Raw genomic sequence first — 26,802 nt, forward strand, 5'->3', positions numbered from 1 at the left:
AGAGAGGGAGAGAGAGAGAGAGAGAGAGAGAGCCTGAAACATGCCAGAGGGTTAAAAACCATCATTATGCAGCAGCGGAGCGACTAAAGATAGCTGATGCCATTAAGCTCTGCTGCTCAGTCTGAGGGATGTGAGTCTTATCCAGGTCAGAAACAGACAATAGAGCACTAAAGAAGCGGTGCAGCCCTGTCCTCATACTGTGTCACCAGACTCTTCAGTGCAGAGTCACCAGGTTAGACCGTCAGCGCTGAAGGCTGAAGTGTCACACGGGTCAAAAAAAAAACTGATGGGACACTGTGACAGGACAGCAGCTTAGTGCGCAACGGTGATGGTTCTTTACAGAACCAGTCCAAGACCAAGTCTTGAGTGAAACTCGTGTTTGACACGAGCTTTAAAACAACGTCCTGCAAAACAACTGGACGGAGCGACTCGACAAAATAAACACCTATAGTGACTAATCCCATAATGATGAGTAGTTTTGTGGGAATCCAGTAAAATGACCGAATGCTGCTGGATAACCTCTGCTTTGTTCCCTCCACTGAGGGGACAGGTTGTTCCAGAATGTGGCCTTGACGGTGCCGGGACATCACGCACACGGTCGTCCCCGCTGGATTAACCTGTGTGTGCTGGGGGCCGTAAGAGGCTTAGTCCACTCCGACTCCCATTCCCATTTTAAAATCTCTGACACCTCACTTTCTCTGTCTCTCTGTCTGTATATCTGTCCACTGGATTGTTCTGCTTTTCTTTCACCCCTCTCTCTCTTTTCCTTCTGTCGCTCACGTTTCCTCAGCCGCAGTAAATCTGCGCGTTATTCCAACTGGATCACACCTCATGACTTTCCCCTTTCACTGCGCCTCCACACGTGCACCGCGGGCGGAATTTCTCTCACCCTACATACCGTGAGCGGAAATAATCCGCTGACTTCGTTCATGCATGATTTTTTGATCCAGGATATACTGTGCCGTTCTGCATTGTATTAAATTCACAGGTATTGTACGTTGACGTGATAATCCTTTGACATTTTCATACAAATTAATTTCCAGCGCTGCCATATGTGCCGCCCGAACAGGTCATGACCTGTGCGATGTGCAGTGTGCATTCCCAACAAAAAATGACCACAGAATATGAAATAATAATAACACCAAGCAGAAAAAACGGGAACTTCATGGTCTCCCACTTTCTAAACCCGCAATATTACCTATGAATTATAGGCAAGGTAAGTTTATTTGTGTAGCATCTTCCAACAACAAGACTTTGAGGAGACAGTTACAAACATCTTCTGTGAACCTGAATCATGCACATATATCCCGGACATTCTTTGCCGTGTCCATGCGTTCGGTCAGAATCGGTGTGTGACTTTGTGGCTGTGCTTCTCTCCACAGTTTACGGGACTGAGCGTGACCAGCGGCGTTGACCAGATGTTGGCGCTACACACGTCCTCTCAGGACGACGTCCTGCTGTGTCTGCAGCGAGGGGAGCTGTGCCCCAACCAGGACCGAGTGGGCGAGCTGGTGGGAGCGCTGGTCGACTACTTCACACGGTCAGTTTCCGCAGCGACAACGCGGTTTTCTCGACAAGCAGACTTTTTATCCCCGCGGCTTCCGTTTCTGTTTACGCCGCAGTCCTTGTAATGGTCAGCCTGCAGCACTCAGCGGTTAGAGGGCCCCGTGGTGTGGCTTGGAGATGCCACCAAGAATAAAGCTGGATAATATGACAAAATACATTTTGACACAAAAGCACTGAGAGAAAACACCTGTCAGAATTTCTTGTCAGAGCAGGTTCTCCGTTACCTGCAGGGTCAGAGGTTTGATGCTCAGCTCCTGTCCTCTCCATGTCAAAGTGTCCTTTGTCTGGGGCGTGTATTGAACTGGTGAATTAGAGGCAATCAGTAACGAGGGGTGGCAACTAGATATTGTTTCATTTTAAAGGGTTATTACCAAAATCAAATCATGGATGTCCCAAAGATCTGCTTCAGGCAAGTGAAGACAAGTTTGCTCCATCTGATGCTATTAATGAAGGAGTTTCTGTGTCACTTTGTCAGGATTAAACCAACAAATATTACAGAGGTTTTCGTTAGAACAAAAACACTCCAGCAGCTGATTTCTAAACTTTCCAGAGCGAGGAGAAGTTAATTAGCGAGATCAGCTGGTGAAGTGATTGTTTGGCCCGTTGGGTCTCGGTGTCACATGAATAAGCAACACAGTTCTAGACTCATTGTCACTGGTCAAAGACCTCGGCTGAAGCGAAGTCTATTAATGCAGCGCAACAATTACACAAATCATATTCTTGGCATTTATCACTGTCATTGTTGTCCGTGTGCGCGCCCTGCTCTGAATAAACTGCCGTGAAATGAATCAGTCACGCTGACATTTATCACATTTATCACTCGGAACCTGATCGCTCATTGCTGTTTATAAATCTGATTCACTTCCACCCGCATTCGTGTCTGCCAGACCGGGTTTGAATGGCACAACCCGCAAGTTTTCACACAGAGCAGACTGTTTTGGTTGTGGCCGTGTGTGTGTGTGTGTGTGTGTGCGTGTGTGTGTGTGTGTGAGAGAGAGAGAGAGAGAGAGAGAGTGAGAGAGTGAGAGTGTGTGTGGGTGTGTTGTCGCAAGTACTGTCCGCTGAGACAGCACCCAGTCTGTAGTGACTGGCCTCCCAAGTATTAATCATCCTACCATGGTCCACACTTCACTGACGTAAACTGTATGAATAAATAAAAAAGAAAAATACAAACAGTCCCAGAGCAGAGCTCGTCTCGTGGATTTTCATTGTGCTTTTGCCAAAATCCACCAAAGACTGCGGCTTTCTCATATTTGGGGATAATTATTATGGGTTGTGAGCGTCAAAGTTTTTGAAGACAAAGTCCACTTTCTTGGTGTTTCCAGATCTTTCAGGAACTAAACCAGTCAACAAACTAAACCACCTCATTTGTTTAGTGAATCTCTTTGATCTGAAGGCTCGTCTCCATATTAATATCAGAATAAAAACATCTTCAAAAAAACAAAACATATAGCGCTACTGAGGAAGGACGTTAAATGTGGAAGAAAAGCTTTGGAAACATTAAATAACTTTTCCAGCCAAACTGATTTTTGTCAGTGTTTAATTTGTTTATTTAAAAAAAAACCTTGTGAAATCTGGATTTTAAGTTTATTTGCAGACCAAACACTCACATAGCTCATCATCACATTCTTTAATTAATCAGTTGATTGATCTGCAGAAAATTAAACACAAACTACGCTGATAACCACTTAACTGTGCGAGTAACAAACATTCACTGGGTCAACCTGCTCAGATCTGATGGATTTGCTGCTTTTACTCACTGACAGTTTATTAGATGCATCTAGCTACAACTAATGCAGTTTAATGCAACGGCTCAATAAATGAGCCAGTTTTTAAAATGTTTTTTATGTGTGTTATGTTTCTGGAATCATGTCGAGATAAAACATGAGCTGTGCTGTCGTCTCACTCACATCTATGTCATGTTACTTCTTAAGCTCAGTCGTTTGTTTTGTCTTTGCTCCCTGGAGGGCGGCTCAGAGGCCGGGCAGACGGCAGCCGCACCGGGGTGTGTGTTCCCACTTTAATGCATCGTCCTGTGTTCAGTTAGCTGATCCCAGATCCAGATCCCCAGTCAGGCTTTGTGGGCTTTACGAGTCTTAGACTTTTGGTCTGTTATTTTTTTTGGGGGTGGTGGGGGATGGGGGGTATTTGCTTCACCGTGGTCCCTGCAGCAGCTGCGAGGCTCTGGCTGGGGTGCGGCGGGCGTCACAGAGGAATCGACCATCAGGGGTCAGTTACAGGCCCCCGCCCCTCTTTGTGCCACCATCTGCGGTGAATGGAGGGGGTCGTGACCTCTACCAGGCTACCCATCAAAAGGAGACTCATGAGACAAAGTCAGGGTTTAGCTGTGTAAGTGTGCGAGCATGTGCGAGGAAGAGGAGGAGGAGGAAGAGGAGGAGGAGGAGGAGGAAGAGGAGGATGACACAAACACACTCCTCGTGTGCTTCCTTCTGTCAGGAAGTGAGATCCCAGGCTGTGAGAGTCACGCGCGCGTCATTTTGTTTTGCGAGTTTCGGAGGACGGTCAGGAGAGGAAACCGTCAGTGGAGCGACTGTGGCTCCGGCTGTTTTTCTCTCATCTCTCCAATTCACATACGAGAGAGGAGACGTGTGAGGCCACGGGTGTTTACAGTTCAGTGTGTGTGTGTGTGTGTGTGTGTGTGTGGTGGCACAGTGTGTTGTACCAAAACTGGGTCAGGGAAGGCAGCGCTCGCAGCACAAGGTAGAATCTGACTTCAAAGCGCTGTCTGCGTTGTCGGTGAGGACAGAGCTGCCTGGTTCGCTGTCGTGTCACATCCGTCTGTCGTTCCCTCGGCGGAGCGCGTTCCTCCGCTCTCTCCTCCTCATCTGTCGCTCTTTCCTGTACATACCCTCATCCCGTCATCCTTTCTCTCCCTGTCACCTGGGCCTGAGCTGTCAGCATGAATGAGGCGTGTGTGTGTGCTGGTATGTGTGTGTGTGTTTGTTGGTATGTGAGTGTGCCTGTTTTCTGAGAGAGAAGTTTTGTGTGTGTGTTTGGGGGGGGTGGGGGTGTTGGACTCGTGGACCATCTGCTGGGACAGCTGGGGGAGTATGAGTAGGCCAAAGGCAGGATTTAGAGTGTGATCTGCCCCCAGCCTTAAAAGATTGAGGAGGACTCTTTGCTTAAGAGGCAATTTGGGGATTTTATTATCTTATCAATCACTGTGTCGAGACTCATTTCAGAATAGAATAAAAGTTTTTATACCAGCTGAGATGCTGACCCCAGAATTTGCAGCAGTTTGTGGGATACAATAAAGTAAAAAATAAATTTCCAAGTTCTTAGTAGTTTCAAATTGTCTTTTCTCCTCCTGTAAAACATATTTTTAATTACTTATCCTATGAAATATAACCAGCAAACAACCAACAACCATCAGTCTAATAATCTGGGTGAGGAAGGTGTGGGCGGAGGCCAACAGTCCTCTACAACAGTATAACAGGTGGTGTTCAAGCCCCAAACTGCTGTCATGTGGAAAGGATACCCTGAGATTTCGGATATAGTTTCCAAAGGGGTTTGAAATGATACCCTGCCAGCTTATTAGATTTCAGTCAGAAATAAGTCACGTTATGAAATCAGAATTAATCCCTTTGGGGTTTTTAACTAAAGTCATTCACACATTTTTTGTCCTTATCATCTGACAGAGATAGACAGATAGATGCATTAATCAATGAATAATCAATGAATCTACTTTCTTTGGCTTCTGGAATGAGCTGAAATCCAGCACTTTCCCAGTGGAGCTCATGAACCAGGGGATGACATCACCTAAAGCTCACAAGGTCCCTGTGCACCATCTACGTTTGGCTTAAGTTCAAAGTTCAAGGGGTTAAGGTTCACACCAACAGCAGGCTGCTGCTGTTTTCAGTCTAAACACAGTCTGAAACGTCTTAAAACCAGCCTCAGTGAAAACCTTTCCCATATCCTCAGGAGGGTCCAGACTCATGATCGCACCTTTAAACCTTTTGTTTAAAACATTTTACTTCACCCCATTTTGTTTTTTTTCTCCCCAGTTGTCCTTCTCTCCTCTTTCATTTACATTAATTTACTCCATCTCTTCTTCGCAGCCTGTTTCCTTCTCCAGCATTTTCTCCCCTCTTCTCTAAATCAGCAGTTTCCTTCATGAATATGAAGAGACCTGGGACGGTGCTGCATTAATAGCAATCTTCTGGGTCACCCCCTCCCCTCCCCTCCTCTCCCCTCCCCTCCCCTCTCCCAAGAAAACCAAGAGGAGAGAGAAAAAAAAACGTGATTTCATTAACCTCAAAGCATATGTGAGTGGCCTTTTGATGTGGCTTTAGTGACCAAAGAGAAGCACCCCCCCACACACCCACACACACACAGTGACCTGTTACTTGTTGACTTTCTTGTTTGACCTTGTTGGACGTCAACAGTTTGTCAGTCGGTGCAGGCACAGGCGAAATCGGCCCCTCTCCATTCTAAATTCACTTTTTAGGTCGTGAAAGGCGTCATCCTGAGCCTGAAATAGCCTCCTCTGTTTTTTCTCTTCCCTCCCTCAGTGGCTGTCCTCAATGTGTTTGTCTCTCAGCCGGTCCTGGCGGCTGGGGCAACAGGAGAGGGAGGCGGCCTGCGCGCCGCTCCCTCCTCAGTCAGCTCGACCCCTCTGCTCACTTCTCCGTCCCTTGTTTTGCATTTCTTTTTATGATTTTTCCACCACGCGGCCTCTGATCCGGTTCTAGTTTTGGTTTGAAGCGTGGCTGAGGATCAGAGCCTGTGCAGCTTTGATCATATGGCGAGTAACTATGGCAACAGCTTTTAACCTAGGTGGACGCAGATAGTGAATATAAACACTGACCTACTTCCTTCTCAGTTCCCATAGAGCAGACAGGTCATGTGGTCCAGTGATTTTTCCCCATTTAACCACAAAGTCCAGCCTGACTCTAGCTGTTGATTACAGCCGGCCTGGATCAAACAGGCTTGTTATCATCAGCAGCGTGTGACTGACGGGCATCAGCACGTGTGTGTGAATATCTGAGCCTCAGAATACGTGGAAAAAAATACAGATTCATCCTAACAACTAAAAATATCCATGACATATAGGCACATTATAGTATCAGTGCTTTTCTGTGTCCTGATTGTGATTAAGATACAGTGATTCACACTTTTCCTGCCCAGATAAAAAATATTTAGGTCAGCTGTGCCACATAATTTGGTCTAAAGCTGTAAATACAGAATTTGTTCAATTAAAAACTCAATCTAATGAACATTAATTTTTTACTATGTATTTCTGAATAATTAAGTAAATACTGTCACATATAAAGCTTAAAATGATACCATGATGATCATAGCAGTATTAATGAGCTACTATAAGCCTTCAAATTAATTACACCATCACAGCAGCTCCTATTTAAGGATCCTGGTCGTTTTACCAACGAGCTTGATCCTTAAATATCATTTTTTTTTTACTGCACTGCACAAAACTGTAATGAACTATAACAAAACAACAATGTGAAACAGTTCTTTTTTCTATGAAACGGCCTTTCACTGGGAACACTGCCCTTCTTTCAGGCCAAAAGTTTCAGGGTCTGAAATCATCCTACTTCTCCTAAAGGAATAAATAACATCCAAATGGGGCTTAATAATGTATAAGAATCCTACAGTGGATAAGCAAAAGTGAGTGTATTTATACTTTAAATGCAATGTCTGCAGTTAACATGAGCCGGATGTGGGAGGCATTTATCTTTGAAGTGAAATTGTAAAGCTTCAAAATCATAATGAACAAGCAGATTAACAGACTGTAACACATCGTGTAGGCTCGTGAAAATTATTCTTATCAGGGTTCTCCTTTTTTCGGCTTTCACAGGTGAGACACAGTTTGTATGTAAGTAACGTGTCAATGTGCTGCTCATGATAAAGGAGCAGACGTGAATGATGCAGGGTAAGTGATATGACGGTAGAACTGCAGCGGGTGAAGAGGGATTTAACAGTGTGATGAGATGGGTGGGAAACATCAAGCGTGCTGTGAAAGACAGTGAATACCCACATCATATTTTTCCTGATGAGCTCATTCCCACACGTTTACATCAAAGAGCTCGGCTGTGGAGGAGCAGGTTTTAACTGTGTGAAGACGTCCTGACTGTGCCTCCCGCTCGGGCTGCTGAGTCCCGGGGACTTTTCTGTTCGAGCATCACAAAGCCTCCTGGGCGCACTCACAGAGTCAGCGACTGACCTCGAAACTGCAGCGGCATCAAAGGGCCTCTTTGTGGATTCAAATGGCACACACGTGCTGCCTCTGAGTCGACCTCAGAGTGCAACAAATGGATTCCTCAGCAACGTTTTTATTCCTCACAACAGTCTCACTGTGGAGTGGAGTAAGACACAGCAGTTCATCAGTCAAAAAAAAAAAAGGATTTCAATAAGGCACATGTTTGGCTGTTTTCTGCTGTGATCACTCCTCTGAAGTTGTTTACACCGATGTGAGATCACAGCTGATCAGCTGACTTGCACTGAGGTGGAAGATAGCGTTCGATCTCCTTATTGGTAATCGATTTGATGAGACGCTCGGCTCTTCCTCCCTGTGCTCCCTCTCTGACTCACTGTTAAACCGATTTGCTCTTATCTCAGAAATGTGTCGGGTGTTTTGAGAGTTAATTGGTGGCGAGGAAATTATTGAAGCCAGCGCTATGAAAGTACATCACAGTGGATGATACACATCCATGATTCAAGCCGTGTGCGTGTATCGCACCACTCAGTGTTGGCTTTAAACCATATATCCACCATTTTTAGAAATCACTCTACGCACGTTCGCTCTGCTGTTGTTACAGTATGACTCACTTTTTCCCAGAATGCCCCCTGAGGAGACTCAAGACGCAGGGTGCAGCTGGTTGAGATAGGCCCACTGTTTCTGATGATGGTGATGGTAATTATAATGGATGAGATCGGTGATGATCGGCCCCGTGACGCCAAAGTGAACCCTGCGGGATGGTCTGCTCCCCGCCCGCCCAGCCGCCTCACACCCTCCGATTCGAGCGGCCTCGGCCCACGTTGCCCCTGTTGTCCGCGCCACAGATGCTGCTGTTGCCCCAGCGATGGTTGCCAGGCAGCAGGGGAAGTGCTAATTAAGATTGCAGGGGGAAATTGCAGGGTTGTGCTGACGAGGGGGTGTGGTGCTGTGGCTCTGATGGATGGACAGCTACAGGTGAGCATGTGATGGCCTCCTCTTCTAAACCTTTTTATTTTTTAGGGATTAGTTTGACATTTTTTGAAATACTGCCTTATATTGAAAGGACAGATTTGATAACTCCACCAGAAAGCAAATAAGCATATTTCCCAAAATGTCAAACTATCCCTTTAAAAAAAACAAAAATAAAACAAAACTGGATTATGAGAGGAAGCCGTCTCATACAAACCTGTAGCTCCCTTTCTTCCATATTTAATGCACAAACATGAGAGTGGTATTGATCTTGTGATAAGTGTGTTTCTGGAGAGAAATAACAGAAAGAACCGATGTTTCTGGTGAGTCTGAGTCTGAGCGGAACGTAAACACACAGGCCCACTCCCTCTGCTGGCGGCTACCTTTCAGCTAAGGTCTATTCAGCTGGTAAATTGGCTGTTTGGGGCGAGTAAACACAAACGGTCCAGTCGTCTGTCACGCAAAACACTTTGCTTCCTGTCTGAACGCACCTGTAGACTTGTCAGGGACCCATCAGACCTTTACCACTCCTCCGTTTCGTCTCCTGTTTGTCAATCTGTCCTCTGTTCGGTTCTGATATCTGCTCCAAAAATCCAGACCTGGCTCAGATGTTGCTCTGGTCCTGTCAGTCTTTGGACACCTCCACCATCTGATCCCCACCTGAGTCTCAATTACACCTGAACCCGGTGACACTGATGGAGAAGAGAGTGACTGGGTGAGTTAGATGAAGGTCGGAGGTGCTGAAGAATCGCTGAGGCAAAGAAAAGGTGGTGCAGTGACGAGCACCACCTCTCTGACCTTTCACACAGTGAAGACCTGAACCTGATGTCAGATTTTAAAGATGTTTTTCATTAACAGTTTTCAAAACTGTAGTTTCCTTTACAGTTTCTGTTTCTTCAGACACCCAAAGTGTTACCTGGAGGGTGTGTGTGTGTGCGTGTGTGTAAACAGAAAGTGAGAGTTTGTCAGTGCATGCGAGAGTTTGTGTGTTTTGACAGTTTGATCTTGTTGTCTGGGGTGTGTGGGATCATTAGGAGCAGACGTTCATCACTTCTCTGCTTGTTAACTAATCCGACAGCCCTCTGCCACAAAGAGCTCACTTCTGAGAGTGAAAATATTTCTCCTTCGTGTCATCATTATACTGTTGTTGCGAAAATATTGCATTTTGTCGTTCTTATATGTTCCTCTATGGTTTGAGAAAATGATCCCGACTTCTTGTCTGGGACAGTCTAGGAGGAGATAAAATATTTATACCTGACATCAGTGATTTGACTAAATTCGTATGGCTTCACTGTTAGTTTGCTTTAGTTTTATAACACGTGAGGTGATTTGGACTGATCTTGTTGTAATTTACAGTCAGTTCATTTCATTTGAACAAATTGCCACTGAATAAGACGTGAATCTGAGCTGTTTAAAGAAATAATTTGAGATTTGGGAAATATGCTTATTCACCATCTTGCTGAGAGTTAGATTAGCAGATTGATATCACTGTCATGTCTGTAGTGAATATGAACCATCAGCCAGCTAGCCTAGCTTAGCATCAAGACTGGAAACAGGAGGAAACAGCGAGTGACTATGATATTTGGTTGTTTGTGAGAAAACTGCTTTGTCAGTAGTAACAACTTTTATCTGAGATGGCACATTATTCCCTGGGAGTGACTTCTACATAGGCCTAGAGTTGATCTAATTTTCCCACAATGGGACAAACAGCATCAGTAACACAGTGTAGCATCAGGCTCACTGGCTATGCCTCACCACACATACAGCTCGGCGGCAAGTAAAATGGTCCGTAGCTCTCCATAATGGAGACACCAGAGGCATGTACTCACATCGGATTAGCAGCATCCTGCATCATAGTGGGGACGACAGGGAGGAAAGATGGAGGAGGAGGAGGAGGAGGACTGTTTGAAGGCAGAAAAAGGAGGATGAGATGAAGAGGGGAGCAGTGGAAGGTGGATGGGTGGGTGGGTAGGGGGTGGTCCTCCAGGAGCTGCCGCTGCTGCGCCCCAGTTCTGTCGGCAGCTTCGTTTCCACAGCAATAAATTATTTGACTGCAGCATGAGGATTGGTTGGCAGACAGCAGACTGTGGGCCATGTTTACATACTGAATCCCAGTATGGGCACAGAAACACACACAGACCACACACACACCGTCAGAAAAGATGTCAGAACAAGTGGTTTGCTAACTCTGTTATCCCCATGGAGGCCATTCTGAACCTACACTACGCCCAGGGAGATTAATTTAAATAGAGTAAATTCTCATATAGAAGCTGTTATTCTCATAATAATGGAGTCTGAAATAGTCTGGTTGCTAATAAAGACTGGTAAAAAAAACCTGTCCACATCCCTCACCACTCTAGCCAACTAGCCAGTTGAAGATTATGTTTTTAAGATACACCTGAGAACAGAACATTGTTTTTTGCAAGCCATTTTTAAGTCATTAAGTAACAATTACCACAGACATCTGACAATAAAGGTTTAAAATCTCCAAAGGGAATAAAAGAATCCTGCTTCACAGGTCGATTGAGGTTTGACCCAGAAAAGTCACAGCTAAATGACAAAACTGCGGAGGAAAGATCACACACATTTGTCGACAGGTCCCTGCTCCTAAACGACAAAACACAGCATTTTTCAGTGCTTTTCAGAGCAAGGATTTGTGTGAGGCACCTCTAATGTTATGGTAGGGTTACGTTTAGGCAACTGAAACTACTTGGTTAAGGTTAAGGAAAGATTGTGGTCATGGTTGAAGGAAACAGGTTGATTGTTGGTTGGAGATGGGATTCAGACCACAGCATCCGCTGTCAAACACAAAATTTGTGCATCCAACCCTCCACAGCAGCCTCCTCCCTGAGAGGTTTGGCAGCACTTGGCAGCTTCATGCTACCCCCACCTTTATTTATGAGGTAGCTTGTCAGGAAAAAAGCAGAGATGAGTCATAGTCATTTTAAAGATTTGAACAAAGGGCAGCCTGTTGGTTTTCAGTTCCAAATCCACTCATTGATTCTGAATGCTTTTGAATCCCATATTGAATTTCCTTCAGTAGTTTGTTTGTTGGGGAATGAAGACATCTGTCACATACAGTTTCTATAACTTGATCATTAAGAATCGGTGGAATTCTGTTGCGGTCTTGTGGTCCTGTAATAACAACAACAACAACAACAACAATAATAATAATAATAATAATGATAATAGGCTCTTGTTTATAACCCAGCTGTGTTTGAACAGAAACCTTCACATGAGGAGTGACAGTCATATTTAGTCGTGTTTAATCTCAGCCTCCACACTCTCCAGTTTCCTGTTTCCGCAGCAGAAACCTGCACATTTCTGCGCCGCAGCCCTTCACAGCCTCACATCCACTGTCCTAAGGCCCAGCCCGAGGCTTTTCTCAGCACACTCCGCCGGTGTTGGGTTTCACTCGTGGTAGCCAGCATGATGGTGATCTCATCCAAATCACAGTCCTGTGGAGGTCAGTGGGTTTCTGTGTCGGGTTTGTCGCTGCCCCAGCAGGGCAGGACAGCTGGTTTTAGCGGGTTCAGCAAAGCAGGGTTTGGGGTTGATGAGGAGCCAAGTGGGACTGTGGAAAAAAAAAAAAAAAGAAAAGAGAGCAAGGCCACACCTGTCGGAGTGACCTACAGTTCGATGAAGAGCAGCACAGCTTTGGAAACGTGCAGTGGCTGAGTTCAGATCCTTTTAGCACTAGGAAAGCAAATAGTGTGACAGTATCAGGTGACTGACAAATGCTGTTCTGAATTTTAAACCTCGGCTTCCTACAGACTGATCTTCTCATATTTTGATAAGTCTGCAAGAGAATGGTTATTTATCCCACCTGATAGGCAGATTGAGAGTGTTTTAGGTTACGTCAGTTTTAGACGTGTGCAGAACAAGTGACAGGACTTTATTAGTAAAATGAGAAGATCAGCAGTTTCATGTCTGTGCTTCGGGTTCAGGGATTTCTCTGTCGCATGTTGGGTCAAAGACTGGAATCAGGGTGTAAAGCTATCTTCAGTCAAAAGTAACAACACATTACGAAAAAAAAAGCGCAGCTCCTAATATCAGTTTCGTCTTTATATGTTCAGAGCAGAGTTAGCTCCGTGCTGTGTTAAGCCTTAGCACAAACACTGGAAACAGAGGAAAAAATGTTAGCTTAGTTCCATCAGAGGTGACTTTCAAACTCCAATAGCTGTTTTAATTAAGTGCTAATGGACACGACGCTCAAAGCCTCTGTTCATCCAGAGCTGCAATGGAACATTATTCTGCATACAGAGTACATTCAATACTCACATAGTCCATTTCACTGACTCAGACTCTAATACACTGCCTCTCTTTCATGTACAACAACACACATGTGACTTGCATAACTAATATGCTAATATTTATTACTGGGCACTATAATTGTACAGTCTGTGTTCAGTACATATTTGGAGTGTGGTCTGTCTGGGGTGTTTTTCTATTCTCAGATTTGTGTCTGTTTTTATTTCTTATTTTCGTCTGTCTGATGCACCCACCTGGTGTGTGCAAACCAGATCGCCAGCACTGTTGCGTAACAGCTAAAATTATGTAATCTGCATAAATTAAGTTCATCTTTCCAAACGTCGTCAGCCGTGTTTTTGAAGAGGTCCACTCAGTGTGCAGATAGCAGGACGCTAACAGCTTGAAACGATGCGTTACGTCGCTCCTGCCAAGGTAGTCCCACAGTTGCCAAGTTGGCCTATATGTGTGAGCCAGGCCTGCTTCTCAGTCGCATTACCAACATTCTGAGGCATCCACAAATAGCTGTTTGGCAAATATTGTTCTGCATCTGCTTTTTAATGCCTTCAAGTTTGGTTCAAACAAAGCGCATTCAACGACAACCCAGTCTGAGGACATTCATGACAGGAATGTCCTCACAAGCAGGAATATCAACCGTACGCTCAGAGTCTCCCAAGCCTCCGACCGTGACGTAGGTGGAAACAGTATAAGGCTCTTTGTATGAGCGCGGTGGAGACTGAGCCATGTGCCGGACCAGCTTGTGTTTGGCGGAGCAGTGGGGTCACTGCGGCCGGGCTGAGGCTGCAGGATCCCCGAGGGCCGAGAGGAAGCAGCAGCTTCCCAGTGGATCATCTTCAGCTGACTGTGCTGCACACGGGCAGTCGAGCAGGCACACTTCCTCTTCCCAGCTGTCAGCAGGAAGACTGGGTGCACCTGAACTCTGGATATGACCAGTGTGAAGTGATCAGCAACACTCCCACTGCTGTGGTATTTGTGTTGCATTTATTGACAATGGTGAGGAACAAATATCTCAGTGGCTGGGATCTGTGCCATATCTCAAACTCACCGTCCTGGGCTTCGAATTCAGTGTCAGCCTCACAAGTGTAATAATACAGAAATGTGTGTTTGTCTTTTTGTTTTCCAGTGTAAGAAAAGTCCACTTTCCCGTGAAGGTTTGTGGTTCAGCCGTGCAGCTTCACATGCGAGGAAAACCCAAGAGCGTCACCGTGGAGACCAAACCCGGCCAGGCTAATGCAGATTTCAAGAAGAGTCGAGACGGTTTCATCCTGCTGGTCCCTGGCAACTAAAAGAGCCCATCCAACCAAACTACCTACAGACTGACCTCACAGACCTGGACCTGGACACCACTGGAGCTCTGTGTCTGGGGACGTGTGTCCTCAGCAGAGCCACAGATCCAAATCTGAATTGGTCAAAATATCAATGAGCTTCATATAAACAACAAAGACAGGAATGTAAATCTACATCTGTCTCATCTGACGGGCAGGACTTTGTCTTGATAATCATGTTTACTCAACAAGGATTTTTTTAAAATTATACTTTCACAAAGGTTTTAAAGTATTAACACAGAGCAGAGCTGGCAGAATCTGCTTTCTTAATCCTGAGCTGAAGGAGGACAATGTCCACCGGACAATGCCAAATAGTTTTGGGGGCAAATTGGGGACATTAGGAGGTTTTCGTGCCAGTGTAAAGATTTAGGACACAGCTGCAATACATACTTGTATGAGACTGTCTGAATGTCTTTTATCTTCCTTTTTTTTGTTTATGTTTTACTGTTATATAAGATATTTGAAGTTATTTTTTGAAGTCAAGAACGAACAAAAACATAAATAAATGCACTTTTTTAATGACAAATTGTACGTCCCAATGCATAAATACAATCAAGACAAATTCTTCCAAATATATTTTTGTACATTTAGTAGAACTGTTGCAAAACCAAAGACTTTTTTTTGTGCGTTATCTAATGTTGCAGCCTACAAAAGGCAGACAAGGGCAATTATTCCATGTAATAATAAAAAGAAGAAAGAAAAACAAGACGGTGGAAGAAAATAATTTATTCAGGATTTACTTAAGCGAGTTCTCTGTGTGTTAATTTCTCCCTAACGCTTTGCCACATGAACAGACTGCTCTGTAGCTATAGTCTGCATTATGCAGGGATCAAAATATTGTCTTTTAAATGTGTTCACGACTTTAAAAGATGACTAAAGACATGAGAGTATGAATGGAAGAGGTCAGGACCCTTTCAGTGTTCTGTTTTTGATGTTTTTTGATTCAGTTGATTTACAGTGTAAGTGTTTTGATTCTGATGTTTGCGTGGACACTCCTCCACCCTGCAGGAAGTGACGCACGTAAAGATTTTCAATCCAAACTGTCCTCTGAGCAGCAGCAATTACGCACACTGTCAAGAGAAAACTGGACTCTGTCACGCAAGAGCTATTTCCTGTCTCGTCCGTTTGGTCTCCTCTGGATCAGATCAGCTGGGCAGATAAACACATGGATGCAGAGGATTTCTAAGGAAGTTCAGAACCTCTCGCTGTCGTTTTTCAGTTTCACTGGTGTATGAACCGGAACAGTTTATCAGACTTCAGGCAGCTTCCTCTGGAGCCTCAGAGGGCCTCACACAACTCCTCTGCAGTAGCAGGTAGTCCTCCACAAGACCCAGAAACAGACTCTGATGTATAAAGTAGGTGGTTAAGGCTTGAAAGGTTTACTTTAAATATGTTCACTAATATGTATTACCAGAGCTTTAAATCTAGTTACTGAACTGCCAAAGTGTCAGAAACATAATTTTCTAAATGGTTGATGTTTCAGTTTGGCCTGAAACTCCTCATATCTCACTTAAAGGTTTAGTCTGAGAGCTTAATTCTGTCATTTGCTGCCAGTTCTCATCCCGTCTCTCTCCACAGTGACCTGTTAGTGCGACTCAGTGACAGCCTGCCCTCGCTGTGACTTGGCTTTCCCCTTCCTGATATACTCCCTGCTGCGATTCCCCAAATCTCGCTGCTCCGTAATACTCTGTGAGTGTGTCCTCATGTTTGTGTATTCATTTTTGATGAGTGGGATTTGCATAATGGGGAAACAGAATGTACTGTATTGTATCTGCATTGTAATTTACTCCACACGCAGCAAAATCCTCAGCATGAATTTCACTCTGAAAGACTAAAAGACTAAAAATCAGCACTGAGCTGTGTTTGTGTGCAGGACCTTCACACCTATGGCAGTCACTTTAACACTTGTGAACAGCCCCACACCTCTTTAATCAACACTCCTCAACTTAAAATAACCACGACTGCGAAAACAAATATACATGTAATGAGACTGTAGCCTGTGAATATACTTCTCTGCAAATGTGGATATTTATCCGTCTTTGTGTGCTTTGGTCCCGTTTTGTGTCTTTGTTGTGTAGTTTTATGCATTTTTATGCATTTTGTTCTGTCACCACAGAAAATATTTGTTTCTGATGAACTTTCAGGTGTTTCAGCATTGGACACAAGTTCATGTTCATCCACTCTGAGTCTTCAAAGCTTGAAGTTTTTGTCCACTTCGTCTACAGTGTCAGATCACCTCTGTTTAGTTGATCACCAGCTGGTCTCTGATGGTGTCTGTCTGCTGAACAGGTACTGTTTTTAGAGCAGTAAGACATATCGTGTTAGTGTGTCCTTCACTCTGAAATGGTAGAATGATGATAAATGTTTTATGTCATGCATTAATCTAGAATTGTGTTAATTCATAAGTTGGTCAGAATCACTAAAACCACTTCGCTGCACTTTTCTTCATCACTTCTAACCGAGACAGAAGTGCTTCTGCTCATGTCTGTGTACAGTGCACAGCCTTACCCACGATGTTTATTTGCCTTCAGGGTTTATTAAGTAGGTGACCTAAGTCAGCAGCTGTGCAGCGACACATTCGTTTCCCAGCACTTTTGGTGTGCTTAGTTATTTTGAGGTCTCATTAGTCAGAGTACGGTGCAAATTAACATCTGACACAAACAACATCTCAGACCTGTGCTCTCTTGACCTAATTTGACAACAAACTGTGTTTAGTGACAAAACAAAGTTAATTGTGGATCTAATTTAAAGTCTGATTTGGTCACATCTTTCTGGCACAGTTGGCTCAGCCTCTAAGAAAATGAGAAAATTCGAACGCTCGCTGCAGCTGCAGAGGGAACTCGTGCTCAAGCAAATGACCGAGATTTGTTTATTGAAATGCCACAAACAACGTCTCAGCTTCAGCCTCGGACGGATATCTGTTACTGTGGCAGATCTGAGTTTCTGCTCCAGATTCTCTGTCTTAATCTGTTGTCCCTCCTCTGCAGAGACCATCGGCTGCTCAACGATAGACTGGAAACCACAGCTCTCCTCCCAGTTACAGCTCCACCAATCAGAGGACTTGCTGATCCTGTATGTCAGCCCATCATATTCAATCAGAAATGAAGATTACAGCATACACGCTGAATTTATTGGTGCGTAATCCTTTAATCATCGACATAAAAGCTTTGATTTAGAAATTAAGTGTGAGAGCAGCCTTTGAAAATGCAAACTGAAGCACATCCTCTCCATCACTGATTCTTAATAGTGTTTTGTGTGTGTGTTTTAAACATACACACACATGTTAATGAACTGATAAACAGTTAATCATCGGATCAAAACGAGGACGTTTTGATCCACCAAAGCAGCATCTTTTTCACAGGCGCAGCAGATTTATTCATCCTGCTTTTTCCCCAACAAACTGCCGTGGGTTTGGTTTTAAAGCAGCTTTTCCATCCACACAAGTGCAATAATTATTTTCCCCAATTGTTTCCTCATCACTGTCGCAACCACCGCTGCTGCCAGGGTTGTCTTCCACATGATTTCTCCAATCATTTTCTTCCCTGACAGCTCCAATCACATCCCTGCTCGCTGTGAATGAAAAGAACACTTGCATTTCCATCCCGACAAGCAGACATAAACACAATATTGCAATCAATCAAGTCGTTAGGATGTGGGTGCATGTAAATCAATTCTAATAGGTTTTCATCCGAACGTTTGTTTCGGATTCTGATGAAGTTTCTTGGTTTCTTCTCGCAGCGCTGTACAAATAGGATTCTTCTACTTCTAATCTAATTTATCAGGACTGGCAATTGTTGATGCAATCACTTAAATCACTGTGCAATTCCATTACAAAAAGACTGGCACCTGGTCCGCCTCCCTTTAGAGATTAGGAGCCCTGCAGTGAGGATTTGGTAATGAGTTGGAGAGGATTTACCAGTGGGAATAAAATATGTGTCCCAGAGCTGCTGTGTTTTTCCCTCTAAATCCTCTCAGGGCAGACCGGCCACTGGTTTGGTGAGCGCTGCAGGTTTTTCCAGCATCTCTCCGTCATCAAGCCCGAGGGGAGGTCACATGCTGGAGATTACAGTAACATGAGGGGGGAGATTGGCTTTTGCTTTGGCTCACTCTGAATCAACATGCCATCAGTCTGAATGCTTACTAATCAGGAAATATTTGAGAAACCAGAACGATAGTTAAATAACGTTAAATATGAAGCTAGAACCCGGAAACAGTTTGTTTGGCTTAGCAAAACAGACTGGAAACGGTGAAACAGCTAGAGTCTGCTCAAAGTTAACAGTGAAGACGGGAAGAGAACAAAGACAAAACAAACCAACATTTTCCAACAATATATGTTTTTTGTGCCAGGTAGCATTTCATTTTTTTTTTCTTGGAGAAGTAAGGGAGTAAAGACTAAACTTCTATTCCCGTAGCTAAATCCGTTTATCTGCTAATTTCACTACTGAATGAGCATGCTTATTTACTTAAATCTATGACAGTGTCACATTTTATTTATTATTTATTACTTGTCATATGTTCTTTGAGTAAAACTTTAATCTGAAACATGATGTAACTAAAAGTGGAACAAAAGTACTTCTGAATTTTACTTCAGCACAGCCTTTGATTAAATATTCTAACACTTTCCACCACTGTTATATGTAAGATTTCCTCCTGGTTTTTCCCACGTTGTGAAGCTTTAATGGGACCTCTGATTGCTCTTCACAGGATCTGAGGTCCCTGCAGGATCGTCTGGAGTCCCCTCTGGCGTCGTCCTTCACCCACTACTTATGGGTGCATGGCTGATTGAACCATCTGTTCCCTCAGCCGGGACGTGCCAGCAAGCGACTGCTCTCCAAGGTCCCAAACTGTACCAGGGTCTGTAAAGAATCTTGCGGTGGAAACTGACCCTGATATCAAATGATCTTATTCCCTTTAAAGCTCAGCTGCAGTGCAGGATCTTTATTTCCCTCAGCATTGTGATGGGGAATCTTTTATTCTTAACTTTTATGGCTGAAACTGTTCCAGACTCTGAAGTGATTAAATTTATATTTTTAAAAAAATGCATATGTAGGTCACAATGGCGGATGTTGTGGTTTGTGAATTGACTGTTTGCTAAGCTCCTCTCCTCTTGCAGTTTACAAAGATAATGGGGCAGATTAATCATTGAAATTCAAAGCGGTTTTTGAAACAATGGGTCCTTGATTTCAGACATAGAGTGTCAAAAGCAGGCTTCTCATTTCTATCCAGCAACTGTTGAGTCTGCCAGCTGAAATGACAACAGATCTTTTAATACCTTACTTTAGCTTGATGACATTCATGATATTGTGCTTAAATCCTGAGGCTAAAGCAGCATGTCCAGGCAAGCACCATCCTCACCAGTTGATCTGTGTAGAAACCAGCAGAGTTCTTGTATTGCAGTGTAGATTTTAAGTATAAGAAAAAAAATATAAAATTGGGCTGTTATTTCATTCTAACATAATCCTGTTTAGCTGCTTAGCTTACATTCTCATACTCAGCATGAGGGTTTTAGATGACAAGTAAGCCACTGCATAAACTTCTCCAAATTCAATGGATGGTTTCAGAGCTACGCCTCATCAGTGAGTTTTTTTTTTATTTATTTATTTTTTTATTCAAAGCTGGCATAAGCAGTAATTTGTGGTGAGCTTGAACTAGAAAAGCGTTACTACTTTTAAAAAACACAGCTTGAATTGAATTGATAATGTCTCTGGATACCATCTATAGGCAGCATTGACAGAGGAGGTTTTTGGAGCATGTTGGATCCCAGAGGGCTGATAAAAGCCAGTGCACAGCAGCCGAGGCTTTCAGAAAGCCACTGGGAACTCACAGAACCACTATAGAAGTGTGACACTGGGAGGCAGGGAGCTGGGTGATTTGTGTCCTCAGAGGACAGGAGAAAGCTGGAAAGGACTCTGTCAGGCTGTGGCAGCCATCTGCAGCGATTCCTCCTCATCTCAGTTCATCTGTCCTCTTTTTTTTCTCTCTCTCTCTCTCTCTCTTTTTTTTTTATCAAAGCATCCTGGCCTCACCTCCTTCACCTCTCTGCCCTCTGAGGTGTCCCCAGCCTCGGTCCACTGACCCCAGCTCTGACCAGCGGCATATGGTTTTCCCCTGCTGCCCTCTCGGCCCAGCGTTGTGAACAGATTATAAATGGCATTTAAATAATCATTTTCCAATAGCATCAGACAGAGACCAGACAGACGCATCACGCCTCGACAAGTAAGCTGCTTTGACTGAAAAGTCATTTTTGAGTCTTAGTTTTATGGCAGACATCTGTCGCAGGAACAGCGCTGCATTTCTAAGGACGGTTACTGAGACTGTTCATGTGCAGAACATTAGCAGCGCTGTAAATGCACATATTACATTTCGTCAGTATCACTTTCATTGTCAGTTGTGAAGCTACATTTAGCAGCTGGTTAGCTTAGCTTAGCATAAAGAGTGGAAACTGGGGGAAACAGCTAGCCTGGCTCTGTGCAAAGGTAACAGAATCTGCCACTTCTCATCAACTGCTTTTATCTGTGTTTTAATAGATGCATGCATTTCACCTCTGTTAGTGACCTACAGCTTACAGTCAGCTATCTGTCATAAATCTGAGAGTAGTACAGTTCATTAGAAAAGCAGTGAAATCAATTTTAATCACAGAGAATAAGAAAATGCATCACTGGATCATTTGAGCCGTGCTTGTTGTACTATAGCAAATTATGTTTCAAAGAAACAAGAAATACATGGAGTGAATTATAATTTATTATTATAGATTCATTTATAATAATAAATTATATTATAGATTAATTTCACACCGTGTTCCGAAAATCATGACATGAATCTGTGCAGGAAAAACATGAGCACATCTGAAAAGCACAGCTGTTTATGCTGCTTATGTGTATGAATGTGAACAGTGTAGATCAGTGATAACACACAGTGACAGAGGAAGGCAGCCTGAGGCGGACGCTCTGCTGACCAAAGCTCCTAAATCTGCATTGAAAACCTGTTTTCCTCTCTTCGTGTCTCGTTTTAAACTCACGTTCGCTCACCGTACAAAGCACTCTGAACTCTGCAGAACCGACTTCTGTTCTTTCATGTTTCTTGGCTTCACACATTTTCACGTCTCACAGGGTGGAGGGTGTTGCTGAGCGGAGGCTGCATCACAGTATTTCCACCTGTGGTTGTGGCAGAGAGGGTGGTGATTGACTGCCGAGACATGCTCAGATGGTGCGCAGCCCCCGCTGCCAGGAAGCCAAAAGGCCATCTGCAGCGCAGGGCTATTGTGTAGCTGTGCATTAAGCTTTTTTATGTCCCACATGAATTTACTGCCAGGCGGAGAGTATATCACATGTAATGTGGAGAGAACAAAGGCGGTTTTGGTTAAGTGTGTGAGCCTTGCAGATGCAACTGTGTGAAAAGCTGCATATGTATGAAAAGAGAGAAACACGAGGTTTGGATTTCAGCTCAATACTTTATTAAATAATCAACATAGTAAACATCATCATCATGAAAAAGGAAACAAAACAAACAAACCAAAAAAAAGTATGAAAGAATGAAACAGTCACATTTGTTTTTGTTCAAGTTTTCCCCATCAACAGTATTTTACTTTTAGAGCTGCGCGCACACTTCGGTGGCTTTACAAAAGTCACTCGAGGGGATGTGCTGCTTCATCCACAGTTACAATGATGGCTGAGGAGGGTAACCATGGAAACTCAGGGGGACCCGGGCAGCGGTGGAGGGTGAGGAGATGGACACTAGACAGTTATATATTTATCTCTGTATTAACATCTGTCCAGTGTTGACACAACACAGGTGAAATGTGCTGAATCTGAATTCGTGAAATTTGAAAAGCTTTCTGAAAGAAGCTATAGTTTTATTATTTTTTCTTTGCATCAGAGGCAAAGCTACAGGCTGAGCTGGAGCTGCCTGCAACAAACGCCACATGTACAATGGCCGCCTTTGTGTCGCCAGCTGGTGTACTGATGAAAAAAAGCTATTGATAGCCTCTAACTTGATCGTTTCTATACGTATACTGTACTCTGTGTGAATCTGAGGGGGCAGAGAGATTCTTGTTGCAGTAAATGACACTTGCGTTATGAAAACAGGCTGAACTCAGGTTCAAAAACATCCCACTGACCACATATAACTTAGCAAAGTAACAAATAAAGTCAGGCAATGAGAAGGCTGAGTATAAAATAAAGGATGTTAAGCTATAATTCTCTAATAAGTCATATGAATTCACATGCTTTGCTATTTCAGGACCAAGCTTGAGAAAGTGAGCGTCAATTATTTTTCTCATCTCTATTGTTTCTAAACATGGACAGACGACTGTGATGATGATAGTTACACCTGCAGTCATGAAAGACTTTAATACTGTTGACGCCATGTTTCCTACAAAGAAACACTCCAATGAGATCCAGTTTTAAGTTACCAAAGAAATAATCTTTCATTTAAAACACCACATATAAAAATCAAACATAAGCATAGGTAAAAAAACAAACAAAACAAAACAAAAAAAAACATAAAGACAAACAAAAATGTCTAAACTACCTGGCTGGCATGCATGCTACTACACAGCAAGACTATTTCTTTTTGTTCATTTTTTTCATTCTTAACAGGTCTTTTTGTTGCACACTCACATATTTACATCGTCAGTCATCAGGTGTGCAATTTAAATTTCACACTGACCTACAGCAGCAGCAGCAGCAGCAGCACACTGAAATAACTTAACACAACTCACAGAGCTGTGGCGACTTAAAGGATAAATCTGGTGATATATATTTATATTTCTCTTATTGTCAACAAATCCCATGAAAACACCAAAACCAGCAATTAATTTATCTACTACGATGTATTGTTTGTGTAATGACAGTCTTACATATCTTATGACTTTGTGTCATCGAGCTTCATTTTAGTCCAGAAATGATTAAAAACACGTCACTGAGCCACAGCATTGCACTGGACGCCATGTTCCTTCATTACAATGAATGTGGGCACTGTAGTGTTTTTTTTTTTGAGTCAATGCTACATAAGCTATCCTGCTGCTGTAAATGCTCAGGGCACCAAATGTGTATTCATCCTCAGCTGAAAATAGTCCCCGACAGATTCACCATTTATTCCTGTTTGAGTCATGTTTGCTAAAAAAGTACGACGTCCAGCTGAAGTCTTTTTTCTCAGAAAGTACAACAATAGAAAACACTGTACCGCTTGGAGACTTGTTGACAGTAAGAAAAAAACATAGAAGAACATCACACTTATCCTTAAAATCTTTATCACATTGTTCACACAAACCCAGAAGTCTCCAAAACAGAGCCAGACTAAGGCCCATCTGAAATATTCTGTAAAGCAGAGTTGCCAGTTGTCTCAGATGCAGGTCCCATCCACAGAGTAAAGTCCAGTTTGCACTAAATGCCATGTTTAATCTTGTTTAAATATCTGGAGTCAGTTTCTACGTAACAAGAGTCATAAATTATCCACAGGGATGTCACAGGCATTGCGCCTGTTTGCCGTCAGTTATATATAAGAGCTCGGGAATCAGGCTGAGGGGTTTGATTGGATGAACAGAATTAGAGCTCCAGCTGAGATGCAAGTTAATTGGCTTTGAGGCCGCTCCGCTCCGTGAAGCTATTGGAGCAACAGCCACACGATTCAGCTCGACGAACGACCGGACAGAAGGTACGGAGAGAGGGGGACAGTTGCCTTTTTGGTCAAGACCGAATTGACAAATTGCGTTAATGCTGAATTGGACTTGAATAAGCGTGGTTCCTCTGTGTCTGTGCCGCTGACGAGCATGAAGAACGAGCCAAATGTGAGCGGGAGTTGTTTTTCATTAAAGCAAAGGAAACCTGCAGCAGATTATTCCTTGTTTGCCACTGATGTCAGTGCACGAGTTAACATCAGCAAAGCTCGAACATGCCGTACTGTATCTTCTGATTTAATTAACGTCCATGTCTACAGGAGACGGATGGTGGAAGCAGATGTTGCCCTTAACTTTGACCCGCATTCACACACAAACACAACCAACCCGATGCCAACAAACAGTCCCATTCTGCCCTTCCTCGTCCTGACAATGGCTGGCGGGTGTGGGGTGTCAAATCTAATGAAAGAGGCAGGGAACAACAGCTGAGTGTGTGTGGATATGGGTTTGGAGGGGGGCAGGGGGTTTGAGTCAAGACACAAGTGTCCTTGTTAAAACCGAGGCCGGGACAGAGAGAGAGAGAGAGAGCTGCAGTGACCGCAACAACGGGGCCCAAAATGGCTGCCAGTCAAAGCTCCAGACAGAAAGACAGCAGCGTTTCACTTCTAGATTCTCTGAGTGTGAATCACTGCCCTCGCTCGCTCCTCTCTGGTTGACTGGTGGAGATCCCTCAGGCGGACGTGGAGGCAAGCTTGACTCCAACCAGCCCGGGTGAGCTGTAACGGGCCGCATGGCCGAGCTCTCGGTCCCTGCGGCTCTGGTTTGTCAGAGCAGGATTTGAAGGCTGAGCCCAGGGCCAAAACCGTAAGGGAAGTGTGACACCAAATCTGAACCGTTTACTTATTTCCTCATGTTTTCATCCCGGGCTCCCTCTCTCTGTTTGATTGGGCGAGAGGATTAGGACTGGATTACCCAAGGAGACTATGTGCACCAGAGTGCACCAGAGAGTGTATGCACATGTGCGTAAAGGTCAGATCTTATGGGATGCTTGTTTATCATATGACCTTGCGGGTGAATATATACCGTCGCATCCCAGCATAGTGTACAAACACGACCACCACATGCAGGGAGGAGGCGGAGCACCAAAACCTCCAGAGGCCGGAGCACAATTAGATTAAAGCTTAGCCACATGCTGTAGTGGGCTATGTGTTTGGTGCTGGATGTCAAGCCTCCATGTTTTGAGGCTTGAAAGAAATCTTTGAATGGGTCTGTTCAGATTAAAAACAGGATGAAAATGATCTAAAATGCAAAAATTCAGATGAAAATTTAAATTCAGTTATATAATTTGCAGCAGATACCCTTTGTAGTTTAAATGTTTATTTTCCTTTTATGTACTGAAAGCTGCTCTGGTGCATACTGAGCTGCTAATTTGTGCTTTTCTGCTATTTTTCTGTCCACTTTCTGCGACTGGAAGCATTTTCTGAGCAGTCAGCACTGAGAGATGAACTGTAAACTTGGGTGATGGCTGGCTAGGGACATAAAATCCAGGTGCAGATATATTTAATATGATCTGCTCTTAAAAGAATTTTATTTTTCAGTGTAAGAGCGATGAACCTTAGGCTCATCTGTGACCCACCTCTGACATGCGCAAACATAAAAACACATGGGAAACGCAGAGTAAAGCCACTGAAGCACAAATGCCAATGGTTCATTCAAGGGAATAATTTATCTAGAGACAAGAGTTGAGGGAGGGACAAGAGAGAAAACAACTCCCTGTCCCCGAAAGCCTCTCGATGGCAGATGAGGATGCGCAGGTGACTGATGGGAAAGTGGGACAAATTCAGAAGCAACGACAACAAACCCCTTCAACCACAACAGCACTCATCTGTCATTCCTGCCTGGATCGCTCTCAGAGAGCTTCACGGCCTCCACCTCAGACCCTCAGCTGCACACGTGTGTCACACAGCGTTTTCATTCCTGCACCGAGGAGAATAAAACGCACACGACAAGGTATTTAAATGTGTTTGTTTGTGTATGTTTGTGTATGTTTGTGTGTGTGTGTGTTTCCAGTCCAGCCCAGTCCAGCCTGGCCCGGATTAGCCACTGAGGCTCTGCAGGGCTGCCGAGTGGACAAGAGGGGGGCAGAGGTTGAGAGCGGGGAGGGGCTGCAGTAATCTGCTAATCTCATTAATACCACGGCTGTGGGTGCCCTGTCAACAAGACGCAGGGAACAAAGGATGGGGTAAACAGCTGATGACCCTGGCTGCCGTCCACTGCACAATGCCTACGCAAACATAAACACACACACACACACGGCTGTGCATACACTTGCACAAAACATGCCAAGTTTAAATCCATATTCTGGCTCCACCAGGAGACTCTCCTCAGATCGGATGAGACATAAACACAGAGGAGTCCACTGGCAGGTTTGAGCAGTAAAGATAAAAAAAAAACAGCAACTGTGCCCTCAGGCCAGACAACCCTCAAAAGGCTCCACAAAACACTGCCTGTTCGTTTTGCTTTACTGATTACGCAGCGCACAGCAGGACCAGTGGGACCTGACATGGACCTCTCAGCTGTTCCCATCAGTCTGAGTCACTTTTCACTGCTGGCACTCGGGGCTTAACCAGCGGTGGATGTCAAGATGTCTCCTTGTATCGTCCAGGAAAAAGAACTCGGCCTATGTGGATTAGTTTGTCACTGATGAAAATGTTATTTGAGTCCGCTCGGATGTTCAGAATACAACCAGAGAAAAATCCTTAAGGGTTTTTTTTTTTTTTTTTTCGTGAGCGATGATGACGTCTTCCCGTCTTGTTCGTACTGAGTGATGAATGACATTATGATAGGACAGGTTAAGTGAG

General features: G+C 44.0%; 1 protein-coding gene across 5 annotated transcripts in view; it reads left to right on the forward strand.

Moving 5' to 3' along the window:
• Positions 1-19,366, forward strand: part of myo1g (myosin IG) — a 42,405-nt gene extending 23,039 nt beyond the window's left edge. Inside the window, exons 21-26 of one of the 5 annotated variants that reach the window (XM_041052784.1) lie at positions 1,383-1,540; positions 14,124-15,680; positions 15,904-16,014; positions 16,470-16,614; positions 17,313-17,459; positions 19,030-19,366. In XM_041052784.1, the coding sequence (XP_040908718.1) occupies positions 1,383-1,540; positions 14,124-14,286 (321 nt within the window). In that variant the 3' untranslated portion in view covers positions 14,287-15,680; positions 15,904-16,014; positions 16,470-16,614; positions 17,313-17,459; positions 19,030-19,366. Of the gene's footprint in view, positions 1-1,382; positions 1,541-14,123; positions 16,015-16,469; positions 16,615-17,312; positions 17,460-19,029 lie in introns of all 5 variants that reach the window. The other 4 variants (XM_041052785.1, XM_041052787.1, XM_041052788.1 and 1 more) reach the window with 4 other exon arrangements.
• Positions 19,367-26,802: the final 7,436 nt, after the last annotated feature.

This window comes from Toxotes jaculatrix, chromosome 13, assembly GCF_017976425.1.
Source record: "Toxotes jaculatrix isolate fToxJac2 chromosome 13, fToxJac2.pri, whole genome shotgun sequence".
Lineage (NCBI taxonomy): Eukaryota > Metazoa > Chordata > Actinopteri > Toxotidae > Toxotes > Toxotes jaculatrix.